At 42.1% G+C, this 27,942-nt stretch overlaps 1 protein-coding gene across 4 annotated transcripts in view; it reads left to right on the forward strand.

Moving 5' to 3' along the window:
- smoc1 (SPARC related modular calcium binding 1) overlaps window positions 1-27,942 on the forward strand; it is a 44,139-nt gene that overhangs the window by 6,492 nt on the left and 9,705 nt on the right. For 3 of the 4 annotated variants that reach the window (XM_069160695.1, XM_069160694.1, XM_069160696.1), the window contains exons 2-10: window positions 7,921-8,086; window positions 8,711-8,794; window positions 10,840-10,952; window positions 11,082-11,181; window positions 14,090-14,137; window positions 16,706-16,795; window positions 17,500-17,580; window positions 22,932-23,124; window positions 24,731-24,813. In XM_069160695.1, the coding sequence (XP_069016796.1) occupies window positions 7,921-8,086; window positions 8,711-8,794; window positions 10,840-10,952; window positions 11,082-11,181; window positions 14,090-14,137; window positions 16,706-16,795; window positions 17,500-17,580; window positions 22,932-23,124; window positions 24,731-24,813 (958 nt within the window). The remainder of the gene's footprint in view (window positions 1-7,920; window positions 8,087-8,710; window positions 8,795-10,839; window positions 10,953-11,081; window positions 11,182-14,089; window positions 14,138-16,705; window positions 16,796-17,499; window positions 17,581-22,931; window positions 23,125-24,730; window positions 24,814-27,942) is intronic. The other variant, XM_069160697.1, reaches the window with a different exon arrangement.

Here is a 27,942-nt window from a genome sequence, read left to right on the forward strand (position 1 = left end):
TAACTCGGATCGTTAAAAACACACAACGTGGTGGACAACTTTCATTGGCTCGTTACCTCACTTTCATCATCCTCTTCCTCACTTTGACTGACCCACTTGTTAACGACACAGGGATGCATGCATGTATGTGTTTATGTATGCGTTGCTGTTGTTGTGCTCAAATGGGATAATGAGCCCGTCACATGTTTGCGTGACACAAACACACGCACGCACTTACGCACACGCACACACACACACGGCCTATAATGAATCCATCTGTGCATGCAAAAGGCCTTTTCCTTCGAAGCAGTGATGTCATTCATGTCGAGGTGACTGTTTCCTTTATTTAAACAGATCAGACAGCGTTTTCCAGCCTCTCATTTATCCTTCATCTGTTTTATCCAGTCAGAGAAAGAGCTGAAGTCAAACCTTGTTAGAATAAAACAGACACGGGAGTCATTGTAAGTTTCAATCAGAAAAAATTCTGGAAAAACTGGGAACAATTTGAACCCCTGCGCCCTGTGATTACAACCCCACTGCAGCCTGTGTTTGTATTACAAGATGACGCAGCCAAATAACCCAATATTTCTCGTCTGAATATAATTATTAACGCTGTGCAAGGAACTCTTTAAGACAGCTGCCCAACATCTGCATCACCTCTGAGACACGACACACAACAGTCACCAAAGCTCAGATTTCATTTGATCTTGACGAAGCCTCATCATCATTTTCTTGTCTTATTAAGTTATTGATTTCTCTGAACAGCAGTTCATAAAGTGTTGGCAGGGAAATTTATATTAAAACTAACCAGGAGTATTAAATTACTTCGATGGCGTGTGGACGGGACTTTTTGAGTTTTCACAGTTAAAGACAGTGATTTTCAAATGTAACATCTCTCTTCCTGGAAGTCCTGGCTGCAGGTCTGAAACCTCATCTCTGCTGGCAGCTCGGAAACACCGACTCTCTTTGTACAATCTTCAACATAACAGACAGAAACACACCGAGACTCGTTGTTACAGTAGCTCATTGCAAACAGCATGCTAACATCATCAAATGCTAATTCACAGGACCACACCGAAGGGTCTGCAAGTTTTAGCCTCTCAGTTTCATTTCTGTATGAATACGTAACATCTTCAGCTTGTTTCAGTCCTGCATTTTGCATCCTGAACTTGCAGACGATTCTGTAGTGTTTTATAAACTCCTCTATTTCTCCAGCCGTCTGCTGATTTCCATTAGTTTACTGAAATGTTTTTTGCTGTAATTTAAATGTGTTGATTCTTTAAAAAGTTCGTACAAAAATGTCGACCGTTGTTTCCCAAAGCCGAAATGTGCAGCATGAAGCTCTTTACACACCAGAGAAGTGACGAATAAACGATGCGTTAAAACCGTATTTACAGTGTACACGAAAAGAGTCCAAATGAACGGCGCCCTCTTGTGGTATTCACAATGTCAGGTCTCAAAACTTTCTCGAGTTCACGAGTTGTGACGTGTTTGTTTACAGAAAGGTCAGAGGTCATGGAACTTAATGTTTGGTTGGGTGTTAAGCTAATATATTGTAGTTTTAGTCATGTAGAGTTTATCTTAGTAACTTAGATAACAGCCTACGTCTGAGGAAGATGTTCATCTTCCCAACGGCCTCATCTTTTCCCTCTGTGCCTTTTTCATTTCCCGTGTTACGTTACCCCCCCTACGTTACGTCGCTGATTCTCAACTTCCTATCGTGAGCCCAACAATTTTATAGGACTGCGATACTTTACTAAAGCCTACTCACTAAGGCCGTACAGTATTTGAGTATAAAAGCTAAATATAATTGATGCTATGATGTGCTGCAATTTCCCGCCTTCTATCCGTCCACAGCATTTTATTTCCTGTCAAACCGGTTCTCAAGTATCTGCGATATAAATTAGATAACTTAGTTCTGATCGCCGTCCTAAAGCTGAAAATAGGATCAACTGTTTACATTGTGTTATATGACTGTTTTAATAGACATGTGTCCATAGAAATGACTCTTCTCCACACATGAAGCCAGTTGGACAGTTTAAGCTTTAGTAGACTGCAGATTTATTTATTTACCGCTTTTGTTCGCGTTGCCTGCTCCCCCCCTCCGGTCAGCCCTTTAAGCAAGCGTATATAAAAATTATTTTCTAATCATCTTCTCTCTTGTTGCTCCACTGCTGCGGGTCGAGCTGGAACCAATTCCCTGCCAGTGACGGTAAAAAAAGGCCTTTTCTCTAACACTGTAATGGTTGCACAACAGGGGTTGCATTTCACTTATTTTATGAGTGGTGAAGAGGGAGCTCACGTGTGTGTGTGTGTGTGTGTGTGTGTGTGTGTGTGTGTGTGTGTGCGTGCGTGTGTGTGTGTGTGTGTTGGGGGAATTTTGGCTTGTTAAATGTGAGAATCTCAATGCTCATTGTTTCCCGGTTGAAGATATCAGAACCATCGTGTGACTCCCCACCGTGTTCTACCTTCAGCTATTATCTTCATCTCTTTGGTGGGCCGTCAGGAAGAGGAGGATTTCACATCCTAATAATGTTGGGAAATTTATGAGCTGTCTCCTTGTCCATTAAAGCTAAAAAAAAAATGAAAATGATGCTTTTCTCCTCTTTGGGAATGAAAGAAAGGGCATCGGAGTGGCTGTTAAAGGGAAATGTATTCCCTCAGGGATGCATTCAATACTCTAAATCCTTAATGTGCTGCCTGCTACACTAAAATGTAAAACTTTGCAGGACGAACGAGTTCCTCTCTGCAAGTTAAAGTTATTTTGCGTTATTCTGATGCAGTAAAAGCTCCTGTTAAATGTGTTTAATTAAAAAGTTGTTTGTTTGGTTTTGATTAGGACAAATGAGACTGTTTTCCCTTTAGGAGATCATTTCAGGTCTCGTCATCCTGACCGGCACTGCAGCAGCTGATGGCTGTCAAACAGACGTTTGTTTTAACCTCCTTAACTCGCCAGGCGGGCCGGGTTTACCACATCAGGACAATGTAGCCTAAGGAAAGTATAAAAGAATTTGACGGGTGCTAAAAGACGAAGCTCACTTGTGTAATCGTCCTCCGCAGTTAATCAGGCTAATTGTCGCTTTATTTTGAAAGTACTGATAGTGAGCTGCATTCACATTGATTGCACTGAAGCAGCGGTACTGTACTGGATCTGAAAGGCGGCTGTGACTCAGTGCAGAGACCGCAGATTAGATTAGAGAGAGTTTAGTAAACAGACTGTTTGATAATCTCTCTGCAAGGTTTGTTCTCGTCTTTCTTCAAGAAGCTGGATGTTTTTGTGGCGATTGTTTTTAATCTGAAACTGTTTTGGGCTGTTTTATGAATTAAGTATTATTAGCAGTGACCCTAGTGTAGTTCAATATTTTAGGAGATGCACTGAAATGCTGAAAGTGAAATGTATATATTGATACTACCCTCAACTATGTAGGGTAAATATAAAGCTACAGTCGGTTAGCTCAGCATAAAGGTGGGAAATAAGGCGCTATTTGCAAAGTCTACCTACCTGACACAAACAAGCTTCCGGTTTTCCCCACAGACTGGATATAAAAGTGTTCGTAGCTTCTGGATCTGAAAAATGAGGCTGATGCAAAAGTGCCTTAAAGTGCAATACCACCGAGTGCCACTAGAGGTTGGCTCCAGAAAGCCTCCGGCTCCATAGACTCCCATTCAAATTCTCTTCTGAAATACAAAGTCAATAAATGTTTTCCACAAATCATTATGGCGTCATTCACTAAAGTAATTTCTTCTTTTTAGTTTTCTAGCAGTCTATCTGAAAATAATCCCGTCAATAATTAGATATTAGGCTTCAACGAGCACTTTGTTTGGGGGCATGTCTGTTTGATTGACAGGCCTGTGTTTCAATCTAGGTTTCTAGTATTGGTGGTTGGAGCAGTGTCCTCGGATTTCTAATCAGATCTAGTCAGATCCGATGCTCGCTCATCTTATGTTCAGCAAGAAAGTACATAACGTATTTCCTAAAATGTTGAAATATTTAATAGGTTTTAATGACAGTCAACAACTCCAGTGTTATTTTTTGTGTCACTCTTTATGATGTTTGTCATCCTTTTTAACTATTATTTAAAGTTTATTGTACTGAACCATAACACAGAAGTTTACACACCACTAAATACGAGATGCACCTCGGTGCTATTGGACGGTCAACATCAATACCTCAAAAGAAAAACAATGTGTCAAAATGTTCCCGTCACTGTTTGACTCACATTTTCCTGACCTTTAAGAGTACTTTAATAAAAAGTTCAATTCAAGAACTCCCCACCATGTCGGGAAAGTCTTCCCAATCTGCTGGAGTCTCTGGTTCCACCTTTCCGGGAGTCTGAGGGTGGGACGGTGTGACTAAGAAAACGTGGGAGACTCGGTGGAAGTGTTTATGTCCACTCAGCAAACAATACCATCACAAAATCTGTGATTTAAAGCTTTATTATGACAGTGGACGTGGAGGGCCTGCATCCATTAGTGTTGTGAGTCAGGGACGGGGAGGACAGGTCAGTCGGTGGGCAGAGGACAGACTCTGTGGCTCTAAAACCTGCAGCAGGGTCCGGAGATGCTTTAAATCACTATCTTAAAAGGTGATTTACCAGTTCATCACATAGACAAACTGCTTTCCAGTCTATTCCTTTTTAACATCTTCTGCGTTTTCTACCCTTGTTGTAATGAAATAAATAAGAAAATCGACACAAACTATTCTGAAAATAACTCCAGATATCACTTTTTTTTCTAACCACTAAATTATTAGTGTTTTTCTTTTTACTGAAGTCAAGATGAAGACAGTTAAAAACTAAATGATGTGCTATGTTTTCCTCCCTGTCTGCACTTTCTCATGAAGAGACACATCATGATTTAGTTTGACTTTTTTCTACCTCTCCTCAGTGCCAAAGCTGGAGACTCAACATCCTGTCTGGCCTTTTTTTAATTGTTAGAACAAGATAGATTTGTGTCCCACTTAAGTCTCCTTTTGTTTGAATTTTCTTCTATCTTTTTTTTTTTTTATAAATTAAAGGAAAGTTTCAAAGTTTAAGAGGAGAAGAGGGAGCTGACATTTTCAAAGAGGCATTTGTTTTTTGAATAAATTAAACCTGTAATCGTCCAGTTTCAGGACAATTCCTTTAACTTTTACTTCCTAATTTTATCAGGCAGAAACTCACCCTGCAGTATCTTTTTTTCTATTTCAGGAAGTCTAATCTCTTTGCTGATAATCTTTTCTGTGCTGTGACAGCATGATAAGTCTGGCACTGCAAAAAGCTGCCCAAACCTATTTTAAGTCTTATATTTCGACTACAGTTTAAATATGCTGCTATGGGGAGAAATTATTTTACATTTTTTCCTGATGAGGTTTCATCTGTTTCAGGAAAACAAGCCAACAGGAGGCAGTTCTCTTCACTAAAATGTAGAAAATGATCCAATTCATTTGCATTGGACTCACGGAATATTAACTCACCACTTGGCAGGTTTTTAAACTTTTTTTTTTTTTTTTTTTACATAAATTTTGTATTAAATATAGAAATTAATGTTCTTGACTGTCCTAACCGACAGCACTGGCAGAAGCTGTTCGGAAGAGGACTTTAAATAGATTATTTTCTGACCTGTGGCTCATTTTCCTCACCACATTTTGGATTTCTACTGCTCGCTATAGCAAGCTTAACAAGTTTAAAACTCCCATTTTGTTTCCAGGTCAGCGGAGAAAGAAATATTAGCCAGAATGTGACAAAGAATATTAAATTCAAGCAGTAAGACTCTGCTGCTGCCGTGTCTCAGAGAGTCTTCGTTATTTAGAAGCTTGGCTGAAGTGACGGCTGCGTACGTATGTCGGTTGGCCTTCAGTTCAGCTGGTTAATAGATGGATAAAATAGCAATTTTAAATTAAAGTCTGTGATGAGTGTCATTTGTTTTTCCCCAAAAGGGGCGGGGTCATATTGCAAGCTTAACTTCTCCGCTGTGTCAGGCTAATGTTAGCTTTTAGCTAACAAAGAAGAGCCCTAGTGGCAACTATGTGAACTGTTGTTATGAGGCCTCGAGTTCATATTTTGTCCATCACCATCTTGATAGTTTGGAGCGGTTTGAGATGGAAGTGACAATATTTGGAGGAGCAGAAACCCGACTGCACCACAGGCCTGTCAATCAAACTGTCTGTTGCCAGTGGCCCACAAAAAACATCTATTTGAAGCTTATTTTCTAATTAATGACGGAATATTTTCAGATGGACCGCCAGAAAACTAATAAGAAAGAGTGACTTTAGCTAATAACACCGACTTTGTATTTGATGGAGCCGGAGGGTTTTTGGAGCCGACTTAGTGGCACTAGGTGGTATTTCAGCTTAAGGCACTTATATATCAGCCTCATTTTTCAGACCCAGAAGCTACAAACACTTTTATATACAGTGTATGGTGCCATATTCTTTTACAATAAAATTTATGATGTGGCATTTCTGTTAAGAAAAACTGCATCTTGCTAATTTATAGTATGCAACATAGAGTTTCTTGGTTTCTGTATGCTTATTAACAATGCCAGTCATTAAATGCAAAAGAAAAAGGATTTCCAGAAAGTCTTCTTACTAAACTGAAGTCTTAAAGTGAAGAGTTATTTATAAGTGATTGATTGAAGTTAAAATTTTCAGGAAACTAGTGTCCAATTTTCAAAGTATGATCCTTTATAATAACAGCACCACTAATGCAAAGGCCCCGAGAAGAAAAAAACCCCACTGTTTAATCTGTTTAGAGGACGTTTGATGAAAAGTCCTGCTGATTCATTTGTATACAAGCTCTGGTTGTGCAGCAGCTCACTCATGACATCAGCGGCTTGGCATCATTACGATCTACACTTCGCTCACGTCTGTCTGATTACACTCTTTATATGTACGGAGAAAATCGGTCTCCAAGCAACATTTTTGATGTTTTGCAAAATACAAAGTTTTTGGGGGTTTTGGGTTCGGGGGAGGGGGGCGGGGGGGGGACGGGGACGGGGACGGGGACGATGCATGCAAACTTAATGCACACATGCATTTCTTTTTGAACGCGGCCTCAGATCGTCTGATAGGAGTTGGCATGTGGAGAATGGAAAGTGTGCCCTTTGTTTCTGGTTACGTCTCGTTTTCCAGCACCGCTCTCCCACCTCGGTACCTGCTCTTAACGAGGTCTCCTGTGTTGGATTCAACACATCGGAGAAAAGTTCTCACATGCAGGGTTTACCTACTTTTTATCTTTTATGAAACAGCCACTAAAGTTTAATCACTTGCGAGATAAAACGAATGAGGAGCTCGCTCTGCTGTTTTTCGAGTTAGCTGAAACTTGGTCTGGATCAGGTACGCTGCAGACGATCCTGGTGCTGCTCACTGCACACCTACTCTCTCTCCTCACTAACCCACAACTCCATCTTCCTGGCAAAGCTCCTCTGAAATCCTTTGGAGCTTAAATATATTCGAGGCAGCTGCGAAGCCAAGAGCCATTACTGCTGTCTGAGAGACGGCCGCCGTCCAACACGAGAGCAGAATCGACTCTCTAATAGATCAAGAGTAAAGATGCTGGGAGGAGGAAAGATTCCCACCGCTCCGAGTGTGGTTTGGCTTCTTTGAAACATAATCAGGGTTCAACCTGTCGCCAGAGATCAATTAGATAAATTAGCCAAACGGCTCACACCCTCGTTACGGTAGCCCAAACAAAGAGAGGCAGCAGCTGATGGGAGCTTGAGGAGCACAAAAATGTTTTGGGTAAAAATGAGCAAGTGACCCATGAGTCCAATTTGTACGTTAGTTTGGCAAAATCTCAGATTCAGCTGAATGCAGCCTTTGTTCAAACACAGAGAGACCAGAAGAAAGAACAAACCAGCTCTTAAAGGACTGAAAAAGGTTGAAACTCAGTCATCTTAAAGTTTAAAAAGTTACATTTGGATTGCGGCATTGTTGACATGTTTCTGTGTGTGTGATTGCAGTGGCTGATCGGGGACAGAGACAATCACTGTGGGGTCATCTGCTCGCGGACACAGGGGAAGCCGGTGTGCGGTTCGGACGGGCGGAGCTACGAGACCAGCTGCGAGCTGCAGAGGGCGCGCTGCAAAGATAAGACACTCACACTGGCACACCGAGGCCGGTGTCGAGGTGAGGACTGAACGCTGGTTACAAATTTGGAGCAACACGCCAGAAAAGAATAATAATCAACCTGCAGCTACATAAAGGAATATGTCAGGGTGCATTCAAGGAACATTTTGAAAAAACCCTTTTTAAATGTAAAATTGCATGTTTATGTTTGTGCATTGGATGTCTTATTTCCACACAATTGGCATCAAATGATGCATTTTCTGCAGAATCAATTAAACACACGAGTTCGTCTCTGTGGCGAATCCTGCAGATCTAATACTTCATAACATTCATGCATGACTCATTTAAAAATGCAATATTGCTGACAGCCGTCTTGCACATGCAGAGATATTTAAATGGACGGCTACACGGTATAAAAGAATAAGACTAGTACTGTTCATATTATCACACTGTAATCGCCATACGCAGGGAAGACAGTAAATCAGCCTAAAAACATCATAGGAGCGCCACTGTATGCGGATTACATGCAGGAGACTCTGACTCTGAAACCTTCGATAAACAGTTAAACTGAGTTCTGTTGTACTTGTGACATCGCACAAATGTTTACTGCTAAGGGATCCAACAAATGGAGTGAATGTCCTAAACTACACAGAACTTTGTGTGCCTTTTATTTCAATTTTTCAGGCAAAAACTGGGTGAAAATAGATCAGCTGCTGGCGGCTCCAGCACCGACTTCCACATCAGAGGGGAGAGACCTGGAGCTCAAAGGTACGAAGGCCGCGAAAACTCAGACACCGAACATGATGCTCAGAGTGGGCCGGTAACTCGGCAGGGTGCAGTACCAACACTTCTAAATTTGTACTTTTCAGAGTACCATGACTTTTTCAGAGCAACTCATAATGGCCCTGATTAAACTACATTACCCAGGAGGCACTGCCAGATGGTAGCCTGTCTCCTTCTCGCCTGCTTGTTTTCCTGTTAGCAGCTTGCTGAAAACAAAAGCCCTCTAGCTGTTCATACACAACCCAAATGGTTGATTAAATAAATGTATGTTGTGAACATCAGCAATATTGCCAAGTATCTTTTACTCACAGTGGAAATTCAGAACCAACAATAAATTAGAGAAGAACTGGCACTTATTTTTGTTTAATCTAATCACAAGCGAATCTCCGCCGGGACACTGAAAACATAGAAAGTAATAAAAACAGGTTGAACAGCTCTGAGCCGCAGACGACATCGGGACGTTTTTTGAAAAAGTGGAACTGAACAAGATGTCTTTGATTTTCCGCCTCTCTGTAGGCGTGTAAGTTTTTACAGACGGGGATCACACACTTCCTCGCTCGCTGCATGCCAGCTGCACAACAACAGCAGAGATTGATAGGTCTGGAGTCAAAGTTGGAACTTAAAACACCCGTCTGTCCACTAGGAAAACAGCACTCCAACCAAATCCATTTTTGGAGTGAATTTCGTTGGTAACTGTGGTTTTGTGTCATAATATCAGGGGAGTGCCAAAAGGAAGGAGAGCCGGGCAGACCTCGAAACACTCTAGAGAGGCAGCAGGCCTGATGTGTTGTAATTAAACGGCTGCTATATTTAAGCAGCCACTGTTGACAGAGATAAAGCCTAGAGAGAAGGCTTGTTGATGTGTGCAGAAAGATTCAGATTAAATGCTACAGAGAGATTAGAGTACGAGGCATTTAAATTCCAACCACAAATACCAACAAATAAGACATCATAAAAGAGCTCATTATTCAAATTTTCTACAAGAGAGATGATAAAATATCTGTGCTGAATGTCAAAGTTAAAGTGCAAACTTTTTACAGTACATGAAAAATGCTGATTATTACTGGATACATGTCAATTTTTGCAACATTATTCAACTGACCTTGTAACAAATAAGAAGCACCGACAAGGACAATGCAGGAAACGATGAACAGACGCCGATCATGGAGTTGTTTTTTCCATAAATCAGACTTAAGACGTGAACACTACAATGTCTAACGAGCCGTTTCTCTGAAGTAAGACTAAAAATATGCAGTCAAAGTCCACGTTTATAAATGCGTGCAGCCACGTCGGTGACTCCACCACCCTGTCCGTCTCTTCTGGAGGAGACGACGTGTCTGTCTCCTCTCAGGTCTGGAGAAGGCTTTTTTTAAACTTTCATTTTTCCAGGGAGATAATTTACCAGAAGCGGAGGACTGCGGTCGGACCGGTCAGCTCCCCGGTGTGACTATATGCACAACAGTCGAAGCTCGACTCCACGGGAGCCAGGAGCTGGGAGCTTCGTTCTCTGACCTTTAAAGCCACTTCCATGTCGGTCCCTTCAGAGCAGCTCTGGCTCATCAGAGCTGCAGGAACACAAACTCATTTTCCACTGACATTTCAAAATATCAGCGTCGAGTACATGACGCACGCCTCAGCACTAACAATGACGCGCTCATAGACTAGATTTGGCACCGGTGATGGTCAGCATGTCTGGGCTTCATTTATCTGCAGTGCAAAAAAACGTTTTGCAGTTTGTCCTGCGCTTAAAAAAGAAAAGAAAAGCTGCTTATTATCAGGAAAGACAAACAGCAGTTGAAGCCTGCAGGCTGGAAACATGGCTCACAAACTGTGGAGAAAGTGAATAAATAATTCTCTATACAACTATGAAAACACGCCCGTGAGCAAGGCACTCGGACGTCAGAGGCCAACAGTAGTAAACGGAGCAGCAGCTCCCGTGTGTGAACGGGGTGCTGTTGACAGAGAACATGTGTCTTCGATGCTTTGGTACGCCGTGTTTGAGAACAGACTGCCCTGTCGATACGTTACAGATGCAGGTCAGTCAAAGTGTCGCACCGAGAGGAACCAGGCTCTGGAGCAGGCCCGGAGACCTCAGGAGTCCATGTTTATCCCAGAATGCAACGAGGATGGGACGTTTGCTCAGGTTCGTTTCGGATAATCCACAAATTTTCGGTCTATTGGAAATCTTTAACGCTTCATCTTTCTCCTCGCATCATGCCAGAGTGTAACGTTGGCTGTGTTGTACCGTCCTCCGTGTGTCTCGCTGCTGCAGGTCCAGTGCCACACTCTGACAGGTTACTGCTGGTGCGTCACGAGTGACGGCAAGCCAGTGAGCGGCTCCTCGGTGCACAACAGGACCCCGGTGTGTTCAGGTACTGGACTGGGGAGGGAGCGAGAGGGGGAGGAGATGGGGGGGCGACAGTCTGGAAAACCTGTGGATGACATGTAAAAAAAGTTTTTACATCGTTGAATGCTAAAAGCATGCAATGCAACTCTGAACGTGTTTCAACATTATTTAAGGGGGCTGTACGTTAAATGGACTTTAACCTGCCTGGTATAAAATCCATGTAATGTAGCTGCAGTGCAAACAGAGCAGGTCACTGTCTGCAGGATTCACAACAAATGAGAGGACATTAGAGTGACACAATCTCCATGTGTGGAGGATCAACTTCAAAACAGCTGAAGTCCCCATTGGTTGGCCAATTGCAGCAACTTCCCGTGTCTGTTTCAAATTAAATGCCCTCGTTTCAAATGAAAAAGGCCGACAAAGTTGAATACACGGTGCAGCCATTTACAAGGTTTCTACCTGTTCCTGATCATAATCATCTTAAAACACTAATTATGATCTTAGTTATTTGTACAACCGGAGCAGCAGTACGTCAGATCTGTACAGATGCATTACTTTCTGAGGGTGGAGAAGCTTTCAATGTTTAGGAAGTGAATTATTTTTCATAATTCAAAAGCCAAATAAAAATAGTTCGTTCTTTAGTTTTGGCTCTGTATCGAAGTAAATATTGAGAATGAATCGATCTTTATTTGATCCATTGTGACCACAGAAACAAAAAGCCTGTCTGTGTACCATTCTCCGGGCACATGTGTGCTACATGTCATGTGGCGTAGAGCAGGTGCAAGGTCAACGAGAAGGCTAATGGGCGTACATGCAGGGGGCCCCCCTCATCCCATCCCCTCCATAAGTGCTCTCAGCAGGCCGGAGGGATGGTGGAGGGGGCTCTGCCCACTCGTCCTGGATGGGAACACTTTATGATAATCACCATCATTTTCCCTCAGAAGATAATACACAGGGGTCTCTGCCAGAGCTGGATTGCACGGCCACTCGAGCATATGGAGCAAATTTTAGTGTGGAGAGTGCGGTGAAAGTGGTCGCATGCCCCTCTGGAGCTGCTCAGCAGACGGACAGAGGCTCCGCACCCCCCTCACTCTCTGTCTCTCTGTCTCAGTTCCTCCATCTTTCTCTCTCCGCCTCAAACTTCTGCGTCTTCGAGTTTCTCTGGATGTTCAGTTTGTGCCACTAATCACCCCGAATGGCACCTGCTGTCTGTCAGTCCTCTGAGCCTGGTTCTGTTGGAGGTTTCTTCTTGTTAAAAGGGAGTTTTTCCCTCCTAGCTTACGTGGGAGTTGTTGTGTTCCTCTATGATGTTTTAAAGTTCTGTTGGAAGGACTTTACTGTGTGAAGTGCTTCTAAATAACCTGTTTTGTTGTGATTTGGCGCTTTCTAAATCAAATTAAATTAGAAGTGATTCAGTAAAGTTTACAAGCGGAGTGTACTGTACTTACACATCCCTCACATTCTCCCATTTATGAAAGCATACTAAGGCATAGCAGAAGTTCAAAGTCAAGCTTCATTTCTGCAGCAGATAATGAAGCTTTTTTGGAGAAAGGGAATTCTGTAAATAAAAGATAGTTCTGAGAGCTTTTGGATCTAATCTTGTCTCACAATTATACGCAAACTGTTCTGGATCTCTTCTGTGCAGAGCAAGAATAACCTTTATTTTGGAGATTGTTGGCGTGACAAATCATTTAGTGACAAAACTGTGCGCATCACAGTTACCAGACTTCCTAAAACTCCACGCAGTTTTACTTTGCTTCTGTCGGCCGATCCAGTGACAGTAGTTCTACTGAAATTAACTTGTTTGGTCCAAAAACGAAACACTTACTGACTCCACTTACTATGTGATATAAATGAAAAATATCTGTGTTCTGGGCTACTGCTTGGACATATTAAGCAGTTTGAAGAGGAGATTTTGGGCTGTTTGGAATTGTGAATGCAATTTTTAACTACTTTTTAACATTTAATAGACTAATAGTAGGTTCTAAATAATTAAAACTATTATTTGCAACCTTGATTAAAAAAAAAAAAAAAAAAAAAAAAAAATCTCATGCATAAATGAAGAATAGCTTCCATGGATACAATACACTTCTACAAGTGACTTTTTCTGCACTAAGATGAAGGAATCCTTCCAGTTGTGAACACTTTATGAAATCCTAGAATCTATTTTACTGCACATCAACCCCATTTCTTCCTGCCTCCCGTCTGTCCTGCATAAGCTCCGATATCTTCATCGTTTCTTGCAAAGTTTCGTCAGAATCCGGCCCCGCACTAAAACCTCACACACTGCACATAGCTGCTTTAATCGAACATGCACACCTCACCTTCCCTCTCCAGTAACCTCTGCTGACATGCTCAGACGCCCCTCTGCACTGTGACCCAAATCAATCATCTCGCATACATTTGCAGGAAACTTCCGTGAATTTATGGGAACTCATGCTGGGACAAGTGGATTGTCAGGTAGTAAATTTCCTTCTAGTTGCCTTCACTCTAAATTTTCTCCCCCTTTTCTGTTGTAATCGGTTGCACGGTCTAATTCTGCATCCATGCATGACACCGACTGCCTGCATGCACCAAACCAGAACGATATTCAGAACTTCTTTTTATGATAATTTTCCACAGATGCAGCCGATCCTTCAGGTTTGTGTTGGTCAGGATGAGGATGTTTCATTATGTGCCAACTATCAAGTACTAACAGAATGTGCTCATCAAGCTCAGCGTGACGTCAGCGGGAGATGTGTTTCTCTGCTGGTGTGTTAACCAGGAACAATCAGTTCTAATTCAAAAGACAACAGCGAAAAACTCATTTATTTGCAGTAAGGTGGTGGATTTAAATTTTTCTTGCATCACTTTGGAGTCAAATCTTTAAAATGCGCCGGCTCTGGCCGCCGTCTTGTCTCATGTCGTGTTTTTTTTTCTTTTTTCCTCTGCAGGGTCAGTAACCGATAAACCGCCCGGGCCACCAAACTCGGGTAGAAAAGGTGAGTTGAGATCTGCTGCATGTTGTGTGTGCAGAAGCGTGACCGTTTGTTTGTTTGTTTGTGTGAGCGAGACAGAAAGAGAGTTCAAAATGTCTTTTGACCTTATCCTGCTCTGTCTGATGAGTGCAAAGTCCAAATCAGTGCAGAAGACAAAGGCTCACATTTCACTTTTAATTCTAAGGAGAAGCTTTGGATAAAAATAGTAAAATAATACATCTAAAAACTACCAGTACAACTTTCTAAATGAACAAGAAAAGATCTTAAATCAGTGATTCCTGGATTTCACAGTTTTTTTTTTGGTGATTTTTGCAAACCGATATGATTTTGCTGCAGCTTTTTTTACCCAAAAAGTGTGATTTAATTCCCAGAGTTTTATGGGATTTTATGCAAATAACAAGTAATCTGTGTTGACTCCCTGTGATAATAATCCTGCCGCACATCACAGAAACATTCGATTTGTAATCTGTTTTTCTTTCTGTTTTGGGGCTCAAAATGCTAAAAATTGTCTGAAAGTGATGCATCTTTCCACGACAGACAGTCTGTGACTAATATAGAGCACAAAGGCTTCATATGCTGTCAAAATAAGAGCTTTACATGCTTTTTAAATCACATTCATTCAACACTAAAACAAAGTGCAGTCTCTTACAGCTGGAAGTGTGGAGAAAACTCATTGAACATATTCCTCATTCCCATCATAAGACCACATTTCCCACAAACCCCGTCACTTCCTGTTGTTGCAGTTAGCTAGCAGCAGTTTGTTTTGATGGTGAGAGGAGCGGCTGAATTGTTGATTATAAATGAGGAGTTGCTTTAGTTGATAAAGCAAGTTTTGTTTGGAAATACTTTCTTTGTGCCGTCCCACCTTCAGCAGAGTTTCCACCGACAAACCTTTTAGCGGGAAAATCGTGGAAATTTTGCAAAATTGCAAGCTGCTGCAAATATTGCAGCGATTGCCTGAATTTGCATTAATTTTAAGCTCCTGTATCAACATTACAATAAGTTTGCCCAAAGTAATTCAAAATATTAAAGAAAAATAAAGTGAAATCGATGCAAAGATTTCTTTCCTCTGTCAGCCTGAAATATTTAAAAATGTATTCCATAAACTGAAAAAAGATGGATGAAACATTTGTTTGCCTTTTCTTCCCAGATGGTAGCTGGGGTACAGGTTTGCTTACGTGACAAGAATCAAACAGTAATGGACAAAAACTGTAAAGTTTCTTTAACATGTTCAGCATACACAAGAGAGTTTTACTTGAGGAAGTTTGAAATATCTGTAAAAATATCTGCAGGAGGTTGAAGACAAACTCTGCTGCACATCTCAGGTTTGCTTTTGTCTGAGACCACCACAGTAACGACTGCATTTTATTTACAGTTTGATCGGATCGAGTGTTTCAGTATGCTGTCGTCTGATTTCAGGACTGACCAGTAGTGTGTTTTTAGAATGACCTCCAATCAAAGTCTTTCTGTTGTTTGCTTTTCGATTGAATTATTTCCTAAGGAATGTTCCAGATGCTACAAAACTGCACACGGGTGAGTATTTAGAGGCAGCTCGGCTCACGACATTTTAGAGAATCCAATTTACAGTATCTATTTCTTAAACAGCCGGTCTGAACATTTGCTTTAACTTCAGTTATCAGATATCCTTCTCATTGACTAAAGTCAAGTCTATTTTTGATCCTCTGGATGCCATCACTACATTATTAATAAATTTTAACGCAGTCTGGCTGCATCTTAAGATCTTACTTTGGACTGACACGTCGACCGACTGACTGAAAACATCGACATCCTGCAGGGACAAATCCATTGAATTTGAGGATCAAGAGTTCACACTCTGACCTTTGACCTGTGTTTGGATTAATTGCGGACGCTCGTTAGCGCACTCATGCAGGTCCTGATGGGGGGTGTCCTCCTCATGTGAGTGTACTGTGTGTATGGTTTTACATTACTGCAATTGTGAGAGAGCAACCCAGTTTCACGGCAAAGCGTGAATTAGACACGCCGGTCCACTACAGTGAAACGTTAAAATAGCCACACTTTGGGCTGTCTAGGTGTGAAAGTTACACATTTTTCAAAGCCCCTTTCACCTTTCTGGTAAATCACACAGCTGTACGCATGCAGTAGGTTTAATTTTCGTCCACTACAGGAAAGCGTGTAACTTTCACGCTTAGACAGCGCAAAGTGTGGCTATTTTAATGTTTTGTTGTAGTGGACCGGCGTGTCTATTTCACGCTTTGCTGTGTTACCGGGTTGGAGACGGAACGTGCTCAATGTGCAGACTGGTGTGAGACTGATTTATTTGGTGTGTGTGTGTGTGTGTGTGTGTGTGTGTGTGTGTGTGTGTGTGTGTGTGTGTGTGTGTGTGTGTGCGTGCGTGTGCATGCACGGAGCCACACGTGGGTGGTCGTCCAGTGTTTTTCTATTATTCTATCTGTCTATCCGTCTGTCTGTCTGTCTGTCTGTCTGATTGTCCGTCTGTGTTTCTGTCTGTATGTCTTGGCCGGGCCATGTGCAAATCCCAACCATTCAACAGTTCTGGAGAGTAGATTGTATTAACCTCAATAATGGTAGTCTCTTTCCGTTTCTTTCTCACCCTGAACCCAGACGACGGCTCCAAGCCAACACCCACCATGGAGACGCACGTCCCCCCCGACGGTTACGGTAAGACTCCCCTAACAAACCCTCTACCTTCTACCACACTTTACCAACTTCATATGTTCCGAAAAGATGTGCAACAATTAGTCCATTAATCAGTCATAATCAGTTCGTCCCATAAAAGACAATTATGTCGAGATATTTTGATGAAGTTATTTTCAAGCAAAAGTATCAAACATGAGCAGTTTTTAGCTTTTTAAATTTGAGGATTTGCAGCTTTTCTTCGTTATATGTGATATTAAAAACAATATCTTTGTGTTCTGGACATCCGGTTGGACAAACTAAGAGACCTGAAGAGGAGATTCTGGGCTGTGTGCAATTGTGAATGCTATTTTTCACTACTTTTTGTGCACATCCATCGTGTACTCATAACGAGTGTCATGCTCAGTTTATTCCAGAACCTCACCAGAGTTTCAGTGTCGTGATTTTAATATTCAAACTCCTTTTTTTTTTTTTAAAGACTGCCCCATTACATCAAATGGAAAACTCCGGATGTCAAAAATACCAGATGATATATTTGATATTTTTGGATAAACTGGAATCTTGGATGCAATTTTAATTTGGGTTTTTGTGGGCAGAGCTGGGCTGTGGATGTTGTTTTTGTAATGTGCCGCTCTGGGTGAGGTTGAATAAAGCTCTCTGCTGCGGTAAACTCTGCTAAACATGTGGAAAGTCATTGATCTGTGCGTGATGTTGTTGTCTCGCTGCAGAGATAACCGCGCCGACGCTATGGATAAAACAGCTGGTGTACAAGGAGAACAAGCAGAACAGCTCCACGTCCAGGAAGCAAGGTGAGACACAGAAGCACCTTTTAATTCTGGGAACTCTGAACACAAGATTAAAACTCTAAACTGACATCTTTTGGGAGGCCAGTAAGCGTTTCGCTGATAACTCCACCTCTCCAGTAAAACCACCTTCTTCACTGTTTATTCACTGTTTTCAGGAGGAATTATTTGCCACACGTTGATCTGAAAACTACACCGGAGACGTTGCGTGAACCTTAAAATAAAGTGCACATCAGATCAGCTCTGGTGTGACCGGTTTCAAAACCGCCAGTTTAAGATGAAACATAAAACTTTGGTTTTTTTTCCCCGTTTGAAGATTATGTTTCCTGGTTTCTTTCCTTCGGTGTAATTTGTTTGGCTTTCTCCGTCTCCTTTTCAATTACCCCTCGACGTGTTCACTTCCCTCTGGGCAGCTGGATGGCGTTCACGCTTCTGCACTGAGTCAGGGAGTTAAAGTGGGGGTGTTTTTTTTTTTTTTTTTTTTTTTTTTTTTTCAAAGAGTCTGGTGTGGCTACACGATTGGAAAAACGTACATTTATTTCTTGATTTTTACCTGCAAATTTAATTTATACTTTTTTTTGGTCAGTATTTGTCTTCAGTATTAAATTCCTCACCTAATTTATATATATTATATATTATTTGAGAAATCCACTCAACACGAGTGTGGCACTGATTGTGAGTCTGTTAAACTACATGTTTTACATGTTTTCTTAGAATTTAATGAGATGTGTATCTCATTAAAAATAATGAAAACTCTCCATGACGTCTGATTTTGGAACTTTTTCACCCTAAAAATCGATTCCAATAATACAAACCTTAAAACATTCTAGTATTTGCTGAGAAAAGATCAAACTAAAACAAACAAACAAAAAAAAAAACTTTATTTGCCACATCATGATGAATATTTTGATTGATTTTATGAATCCATGTTATCTCCGGACTTTTATTGTTTCACCACATCCTCTTCTGTCACTCGCTACCCTGCAAACAATAACAGAGCGTACAAATCCCTGATTGTAATGTGGGGTTCTCGTTGATTTGACTGATGGTGATGAGGCAGGAGGAGGAAGCTGTGGTCAGGATTGTGTTTTTCTCAGAGATATTCGCTGTGACAGCTCTTTGAAACTTCTGTGGAAACTACAGCTTCCTGTTTCCTATTAGCATCCGGTGTCCTCAAAGGACGAGCGACAGGGCCGACAGAGGGGGAGATGTCATCACGGTGGAGACATGAGGCGCGTGTGTGTGTGTGTGTGTGTGTGTGTGTGTGTGTGTGTGTGTGTGTGCGCGCGTGCGTCGGCATCTGTATGTGATTGCATGCCATGTGTGTGTTGGTGCGTTTCTGGATGTGTGCATCATTAAAGGAGATTGTATGCCTTTGACTGTGAGGTACGTTTACTAGTAGTGTACTTAAACGGAAAATAATACTTTTTTTGGCCAATTGGGGGCAGCGGAAATTAATATCGTGAACAGTTCCTCATTTAGTCATCCATCAAAAACATCTCGTAATTTATCTTATGTTGTGTTTCTGGCAAAATTCAATATTCCCTCTCTTTGTGCTCTGTTTTTGGTCTCCTCTTCAGAGAAATATCTGGCTTTTCAGCTGTAAATTCTCCGCTTTGTTCCCCAGCTCGCCGCTAATTTTAACTGTCTGTTTTTGTTGGTATTGGGCAGGTTGTGTACTTTTTTTTAAGAGCTTTTTCCAATTAAAATTAATTTACGCGACTATTACTTTCATTATCCGTATTTCCCTTGTTTTTACTGGTGCCTGGCAGTTATTCTTTACTACAGCCAGCAGGTGGCAGTAAAGCACCTAAAAGCTGTTTTGTTAACAGAAGTTAAACAATAAAACGTCAAAAAGAGAAACACCCCAAAAACTTTGACATGATCCAACTGTTTTTTTCCTGCATTCATTTATACATTTAGTTAAAGCAAAATGTATTCGCTGATTAATCAATTTTTGACATTTAATGAATTAATTCAGACCATATTCAGCAGTTGTGGCCCAACATTTATACATTTTTAATTTTACTTTATTGAACCTTTAAAATGCTTTGAACAGAATTAACTTCTAACTGAGCAGACGTGTGTGCACTTTGCTTCATGCCAGTGTTTGAGGCCTTTAATACACAGTCAGCTGTACAGATAAATTGAGGCCTTTATGCTGAGCTCACTTTCTTTCTTCTTTCCTTTTCTTGCTAAAACAGCTTGCAGAGAAGAATCTGGTGCAACAATCCTCATTATTGAAACTCCTTGGAGTCAGACCCTCTCTGTCTCTCTCATGAAAACCTGTCACACAGCAGAGCAGCCCTCTTACATGCATATAAACTACATTATTCATTTACTGCCTCTGGATACCCCATAATTATGATTTAGAGCGATGTGGAGGTTATGTTAGTGAAACGTGTTTGCTTAGGCAAAGCGATGCAAAGTCCCTTTTTCAAACAGATGCTTCTGTTGCCAGACATTGAGGTGCGGTGGGAGGTAGAGGGGGGCTGCTCTGTCATGCAGCTCGTTTATAAAAGCGTGTGGCGAACCAGAAAAACTCAGAAACCACCGCTCCTCCCTCTGCAGCGAGGCAAACAAAAGAACGCCGAGGGGATGTAAAGCGATCGTGTCATCTCAGAGGATGACTCTGCACAAACGTCTGCAAGTCAGAAGAAGTCTAGCAGGAGGCAGCGTGCACTTGTGTTTCACTTTCCAGCATAAAAAGCAAAGACAGCGACGTCTTTTAACCAAACGATCCGATGAACCAAGTGTTCATCTCCCCGTCATCTTTCCGTCATAAAGGCAAACACATGCACCTACATTCCTCCTCACAGAGTTCCCTGAACATTTCCGCTATTTTAACTGCACAGGAGACAATATTGCAATGATTACCCAACAGCTGAAAGCCATTGGAGGGAAGTGGAGAGGAGAGAGTGCAGCAGGAATGAGGATGGAGGTAGGAGAAGAAAAAGGAAAGTGAAGGACAGAGCGAGGGCGGTCGTATGAAACCAAAAAATAAGGAAAAAAAGATGATTTTAAAATAGTTTCGCTCTGAAATGCAAAAAACAGTTGAAGCCTGCTCACATTGAACTCACTGCAGACAGCCCTCTTCTGCCTATTATCAGTTTGCCCTGCAGAAAATCACCACAACAAATAGCAAATTGTTAAAACTACCCCAGACTTCTACTTGTGTGGGTTTCTTCTTTTTTTTTTTTCAGGACAATATTTGTTTTCTGAAGGCTTTTGTTTCTCATCTTTCAGTTCCTGCCAAAGGAAGAGAAATCAAACTGAAAAACAGAAAACAAATAGAGCAGAAATGCAGATATTTGAGGCGAGATGCGAGATCGAGTTTCACGTCCGCAACAAAAAAACTTGGAAGGATTACACTGCGAGCGTCCAGCCTTTTTCCATTTATATGTACAAAAACAATTTTCTTTCGGGAGTACTCTTGCCTGGCGCCAGCATAACCTCTGTATAATAAACAGTGCTAAATAATTTAGATGTGAGGGAACGTTGGCGAGGACAGCACCGAGAACACTTGAGTGTGAGTCTTCACAGGAGAAACCGTTCTCCGGTGCAGGGACACGTTTGGCAGCCGCGCTCAGGAAATATGACCTCGACGTTTCCCCCGCTGCTCAGCCGGGTCGCAGGCTGCTGCTGAACCTGCCGCCACCCTCATCTTTATCTGCACTGACTCCGACATGTAGGGTGACTAATGTTTTACATTTGTAGATCATGTTTTATGAAATAAATAGACACTAATAATCTGCCATCATATTTAGAGAAAGGCTGATTTAGAGCTTTAAAATCAACCAGGAAATCAATCAGCTTTTTGCTCAGCGTGTGTGATGGTATTCTTGGTTTTTATATTTTGTTTTTGTCAAGTGTGAGCATCATATGGTTGCCATTTTGAAGGCTACAGCATGTAGTTTTAGAGTTGCAGAGACAAAACAAGTTGGCAAATATAATACTGTTATTATAGTTCAGTAATTGTGAGACCGTTTAGATCAGAGGTCTCTAACTTGTAGCCTGCTACCCGGTTCTGAACAGACCCCTGAAGGTTATATTGACGGCAGTCCGCGGTTATTTAGCAATTCATTCCAGCATTATTCATTTTTTAATTTTCTAATCTGTCCGAGGGAACGACGCCATCAACGCGATCGGTTAACGAGTGGAGGATCTCCCTCCACATGTATCTGCTCCGCACTGTGTCAGTGCAGCAGAGTTGGAGCTCCGCCCACAGTGAGACACACAGAGATCAGAGGACAGAAACACAGTGAGAGATTCTCACACTGAGCTGGAAACAAACGGCTGCTCAGAAATTAGGTCAATAATAGAAATACAGTATTTTACAGCTGGGCAGCAACGACTGGGCAGAAAGCCGCGACTTTTCAAATGAAAAGCGCTCCAGTTTCACCAAAATAATACGCTAAAAGATGCTAAAACTCGCCACAACTGAGGGAAACTGCAGTGAGGTGATAAAGTAATAAAGATGCGAATCCTCCCACATACAATAAATCAATGGATCCAACGTTGACATAAAAATATTGTTTACACCCTAATTAAAAAAGTAGAAATCGCAGATTTACTTTTACAGCTTCTTTCCTGATGTTGACTTCAATCAGGCAGCGACTTCATCGTATTGTCATAATTCATATTTGGTGACTGTATCTGAGTGAGCTGAGACTACAACCACACATCTCCACCTCGAAAAAATGCTCCCCGTGACTCCCTGAGACTGTTATTGTTGCTAAAAGCTTCACTTGAATGTAACATGAGGAGTAGAATCGGCAGCGGTAAAAAGCACCCTTGGTTGCCGTGGTAACAAGCTCAGCACGCAGCTCTGTTGTACTTGGCTTTAAGAGTGAGCAATGGACTAAATGGATGTGAATGTAAATACGGCGCGCCGAGACAAGGTGCCGCGGGAGCATCTCTTAAGGGACGAGGACTGTTTTTTTAAAAACAGAAAGACATGAGAGGATGAAGGGGAAAGTTTCCGAAAGCAACCTGAGGAAGAACTGTTCAGAGTATAATCAGAGATAATCCCGATAATTAACACAGACTGCAACAGCTTGCAATTTAGCAAAATTCATGAACTCGTTCTGCAAAATAAAAACAAATCACTTAAAACTGCAAATTATATCACGATTTTTGAGAAAAGTCGCCGCAGAAAAGAAACATTTTTGATTGCAAAAATCTAAACTAGTGAATATTTTTACTTCATTTTCATGCCGATACTTTTGTACTTTTACTTGAGTAGGATTTTGAAAGCAGGACTTCTACTTGTTGACTTGATGTTTTTTGTTCGTGTTCAGTGTGTCTGTTTGCCCGACTCTGTCTCTCTGTATTGAGTGTGTCTCTCGTGGTTTTAGAGAAAGTTCCCTCTTGTGACCAGGAGAGACAGAGCGCCCTGGACGAGGCTCGGCAGAATCCGCGCGAGGCCATTTTCATCCCGGACTGCGGGCCCGGAGGCCTTTACAAAGCAGTCCAGTGCCACCAGTCCACGGGCTACTGCTGGTGTGTTCTGGTGGACACGGGCCGGCCCATCCCTGGAACCTCCACCAGGTAGTACTATCCATTAGAATAGGCACTGAAAGGAACAATATTTTTTACCATTTATGATTTACGCAATTTTTTTGCACTAAAGGTCCTCGGTAAAGGCTCTGCTGACGGTATTATGATACAACGCATGTCTTTCCAAACAAATATGGTTTATTATTAGGAAGTAGTTAAGAAGAAATCACAACTTTTTTTCCCCGACTTGCAATTTGTGGTAATTACCTCAATTTTACCCCAATACAAATCACTTAAAACTCCACGAATAACATCGCAATTTTTGGGAGAAGTTGCCGCACTATCAAGCATTTTTGATCACAAAAAATCCTCCACTCATGATGTGATTAGGTTTAGCGAAACACCACATGCTTTATGGTTTCGAAAAAAAAGAGAAAAGAATAGAAAAAGACACCCAAAAAAATCTTTGTCGACTCAAGACAAGACGCGCTTCCCCTTAGTGGACGGGTGGGTGTATTACACGCTTTGCCTTGAAACTTAGCTGCATGCTAACACAAAAAGAAAAGTGGAAGGACTCAGGATCGCTCCTCAGGGCTCAGCGGATATCTGTACCAGATTTAATGTCATATCAGAAATTTACTGGTATATTTCATACTGGAACAAGCACTAGTTCAGCTGCTTTTCCCAGTTCGCTTGACAAAGCAGTGATGATGTGAATATAGATTAGCTTCTTATTAACACTTTCCTGGAACGACTTGTTTTCAATGCAGTTGCTGCTGATTATGTTGCTTTTGGGAAAAATTAGCAAAAAATTCTCCATCTGACATGCAGAAAACAGAAGATAAACGACGTCCATTGCGCATGTTCTGGTTGTGATATTTTTATGATTTGCATTTCAAACAACTTCAAACAACACCAGATAAAGAGAATGGATGTTTGAGGAACTGTAAGCCTGCAGATGAAGTGTTTTTGTTCCTGAAGAGGCCTCATCGCTCTCTGTCCAAGGAGAGTTTATACTTTACAGGATGGAGGACAGACTTTTTTCCAATCATAAAAAAATGCTTCTCAGGTTTAGTTTCAAATCAATGAGATTTCAGCGTGTTTAAAATTAACTGACAGCCTGAAATAATTCACACTCATAGTAGCAGAAACCTACACAGGCCAAACTCTCATCTGCGATGAGATATAAAATGAAAACCATGAGGCGATTATTTCCTCACATAAAAAAATCGATTGCATGTGTTCACTCAACCAAGCTTCTCTCCTCTGGACAGCCTCGTTCAGAGTCATGCATCAGACATCCTATCTTGGATCTTAAACAGACTGCAAAAAGAAACTTGCTTTTGCTTTGTAAAAAAACAAACAAACAACAACAACAAATGAGACACACATGCAAAATTTTCCATCGTATTGGAGAGCCACTGATACAACAGCCAGGAGAGAACGAGTCATACCCAACAGCTTGTTGTGGCTCTGAAACAAAGGTGAGTGTGCAAAGAAGCAGATTTATTTATTAGCATAAAAACACTGGTATCAATAAAGACATGAAATCAGGTGATGTCTCACATCTTTCACACGTCACTGGACAGTTGTACTCTTTATTCCAGCTCCTGTCTCACGCGGTCTTGTCCTCCGTGTCCTCGTCTCTTCGTAACAGGTACCAGACGCCGGAGTGTGACGGAGCCGCGCGGTCCCGCATCTCGGACATGGAGGATCCGTTCCAGGGCCGCGACCTCACAGGTTCTCTTTACTTTTTCTCTGCACTTCAACTCACTTCGGGTTTGGGCTTATCTTGTAGAAATTGTTTCATAGCAACAACGGAGTTTAAAGTTGTCTTCCTTAAAATTTCAAAACTTGACGATTTGGAAACGGTTACCATGGTAACTGTTTGTGCGCTCGTAGAGCACACAAACAAATGTAATGCAAAACAAGAGCAGCTGGTGTTTCAGACTATATAAAAGTGTTCGTAGCTTCCGGGTCTCAAAAGTGAAGATAATGCGGAAGTTCCTTAAAGTGCAATACCACCGAGGGCCTCTAGGGGCTGGCTCCAAAAAACCTGCTGCTCCTTCTGAAAATAATTCCATCACTGATTAGAAATCAGGCCTCAAAGAGCAGTATGTTTGGGGGCGTGTCCGTTTCAGATTTCCGCTGTAGGTGGGCGGGGCATAGCGTACTCTGGTTCCCAATCAGATGGAGTCAGATCCACCACTGGCTCCTCCCCAGCTCGTCCAAATATGGCAACAAAATAGCAAGATGGAGATGTGTGAAATGCCCGAAATCGAAACCGCCGGGCGACGTCACAGTTGGTTCTGATGTGGCTTCTTCACAATAAAAGCCAGCAGATGTTTCAGCACTTAAACGCTGTTAATGTGAAGCAGTAGCGAAGGCTCGTTTTGTTTCATCGTGACTTAATACGGCACCGACCTGGAAAGTATGTTGAAGTAGGTTTGACTTTCTGTAAAACATTTTGATGAAGCATCGACTGAACTTTGCGTGCTGGTGTTCGATTCCCTGCCAGCGGAGATCACAGCCTCTCCTGTAAAGCTAAGGTCGTAACCCTGCCTCCGACTCCTCTGCCCCTGTTACCGCTCGCATACTTTTGTTTCCCCTCCGTTTCCCCATCATTTAAGGTTGCACTGTAACTCTTATTTAATTCCCCATCTGGTGAGTTTACAGAGTCGAGCGTACTCCTGACTGCGCAGCAGATGTGTGGCATGTTTTTATGGAAGGTGTGAGTGTTGCGGGGCGCAGTGTGTGTGTGTGTGTGTGTGTGTGGGGGGGGGGGTGTTGGAGGCTGCAGGGTGCTGAGTGCTGAGTGCAGATATTTTTATGTACTGTAGAGGGATGTTCTGAAGCGCCACAGCAAAGCAGCATATATTTTCACGGCCATCGCGGGAAGGCAGGTGGAGAAAAGAGAGCGTAAGATAGAGGTCTATTAACAGGAAGCAGCGACATGCTTGAAGTGTCACAACACCACGTCTGTCAGGAGGAAGAGATCCTCCACCGGGACTAGAGGCTGAGAGAGTCTGCGTTTAAGGAAAAATATGATACGTTTGTTCTGTTTTGTGCAAAATTCAGACACTGATGCATGAAGTTTTACTTTGCACAGTGGTGGAGGAAGATTTATAATTTTATTTCTGGATAGGACCCTAAAGTTTTTTAATGTAGGAACAGCAAAATACAACTGCATCCCAAACTAAAGCAAGAAGTCATGCAGCACATGCAATCTCCTGGACTGCATGTGCTCAGCGGCAGCAGAAGTCTTGAACACATCCTCATATGCAGACGACCAACGCAGTGTCACGTCTCCACCCTTTACTTCCCGTTTTCACATCAGGGACTAAACTCAGACTAAACCAGCAGCTCGGTGATCAGTTAACGTTGGTAAATCTCAGCTTTATCTTACACCACATCACATAAAAGTCCAAACTGATGTGCAGAATTTTTTCTGGACGTGCAAGAAAATCTAGAAACTCACAAACCAACATACATTTTCCCTAATCTTTGCTTTTTTTCCTGTGAACGTTTGCATGCAATCAGTGAAAAGTTGCTGCTGTGCACCGAATGTTTGTCGTTCCAAGTGGTTAAGTCGTAAAAAACACTGTCGCTAGGCAACTGCAACACAAGGCAACTGCAACACAGACAGCGTCTAGAAGCCACGGAGGCTAACAATTTAGGTTAGGTTAGGTAGTTACTTTATTAATCCCCGAGGGGAAATTTTTTCGCTACAGCAGCATACAGAAGCAATAAGATAATAATAGAATAATAGAAAAGCAATAAAATAGCAGTAAATAGCAGTAAAAAATATAAAATGCACAGTATATACAGTACAGTATATATCCATATATATTATATACAAACAACCAAGAAACACAGTCAACAGTGTTATTGTTATGTGATGGATTTTGCCAGAGGTGAGTTATTGTACAGTCTTATTGCGGTTGGCAGGAATGATCTCATGTATCTGTCCTTGTGACAGCGGAGCTGGAGGAATCTTTTGGAGAAAGTGCTTCGCTGTCCCTGCAGCAGGTGATGGAAAGGGTGGTCAGGATTATCCAATATGGACAATAGTTTGTTCAGCGTCCTCCTCTCCACCACCTTTTCCAGGCTGTCCAGTTTGTAGCCGATGATGGAGCCGGCCTTCTTAACCAGTTTGTTAAGTCTGTTGGTGTCACCGGCTCCAATGCTGCTCCCCCAGCAGACCCCAGCGAAGTACAATGCACTGGCCACAACAGACTGGTAGAACATCTCCAACATCTTGCTGCACACATTGAAGGATCGAAGTTTCCTCAAGAAAAAGAGTCGACTCATCCCCTTCTTATAGACAGCGTTGATGTTGGTCTTCCAGGTCAGTCTGTTGTCCATGGAGACACCGAGGTACTTGTACTCCTCAACCATGTCCACCTCCTCTCCCAGAACTCTCAGCGGTTGTGGAGCCGTCATCTTCCTCCTGAAGTCGACCACCATCTCTCTGGTCTTGGCCACGTTCAGGAGCAGGTGATTCCTTCCCGCCCACTCCACAAAGTCCTCCACTACTGCCCTGTACTCATCCTCCCATCCATCCCTTATACATCCGACCACTGCAGAGTCATCAGAGAACTTCTGCAGATGGCAGGACTCTGAGTTGTACTGGAAGTCAGTGGTGTATAAGGTGAACAGGAAGGGGGACAGAACAGTTCCCTGAGGAGCTCCAATACCACTGACCACCGGATCAGACAGCACACTGCCCAGACGGACAAACTGTGGTCTGCCTGTCAGGTAGTTATTGATCCAGGAGACGGTGGGCACGTCCACCCCCACCACCCGCAGCTTCTCACTCAGTAGCAGTGGTTGGATGGTGTTAAATGCACTGGAGAAATCAAAGAAAGT

Source organism: Embiotoca jacksoni, unplaced genomic scaffold, assembly GCF_022577435.1.
Source record: "Embiotoca jacksoni isolate LCO1_2020_lvr unplaced genomic scaffold, fEmbJac1.0.p SCAF_27, whole genome shotgun sequence".
Lineage (NCBI taxonomy): Eukaryota > Metazoa > Chordata > Actinopteri > Embiotocidae > Embiotoca > Embiotoca jacksoni.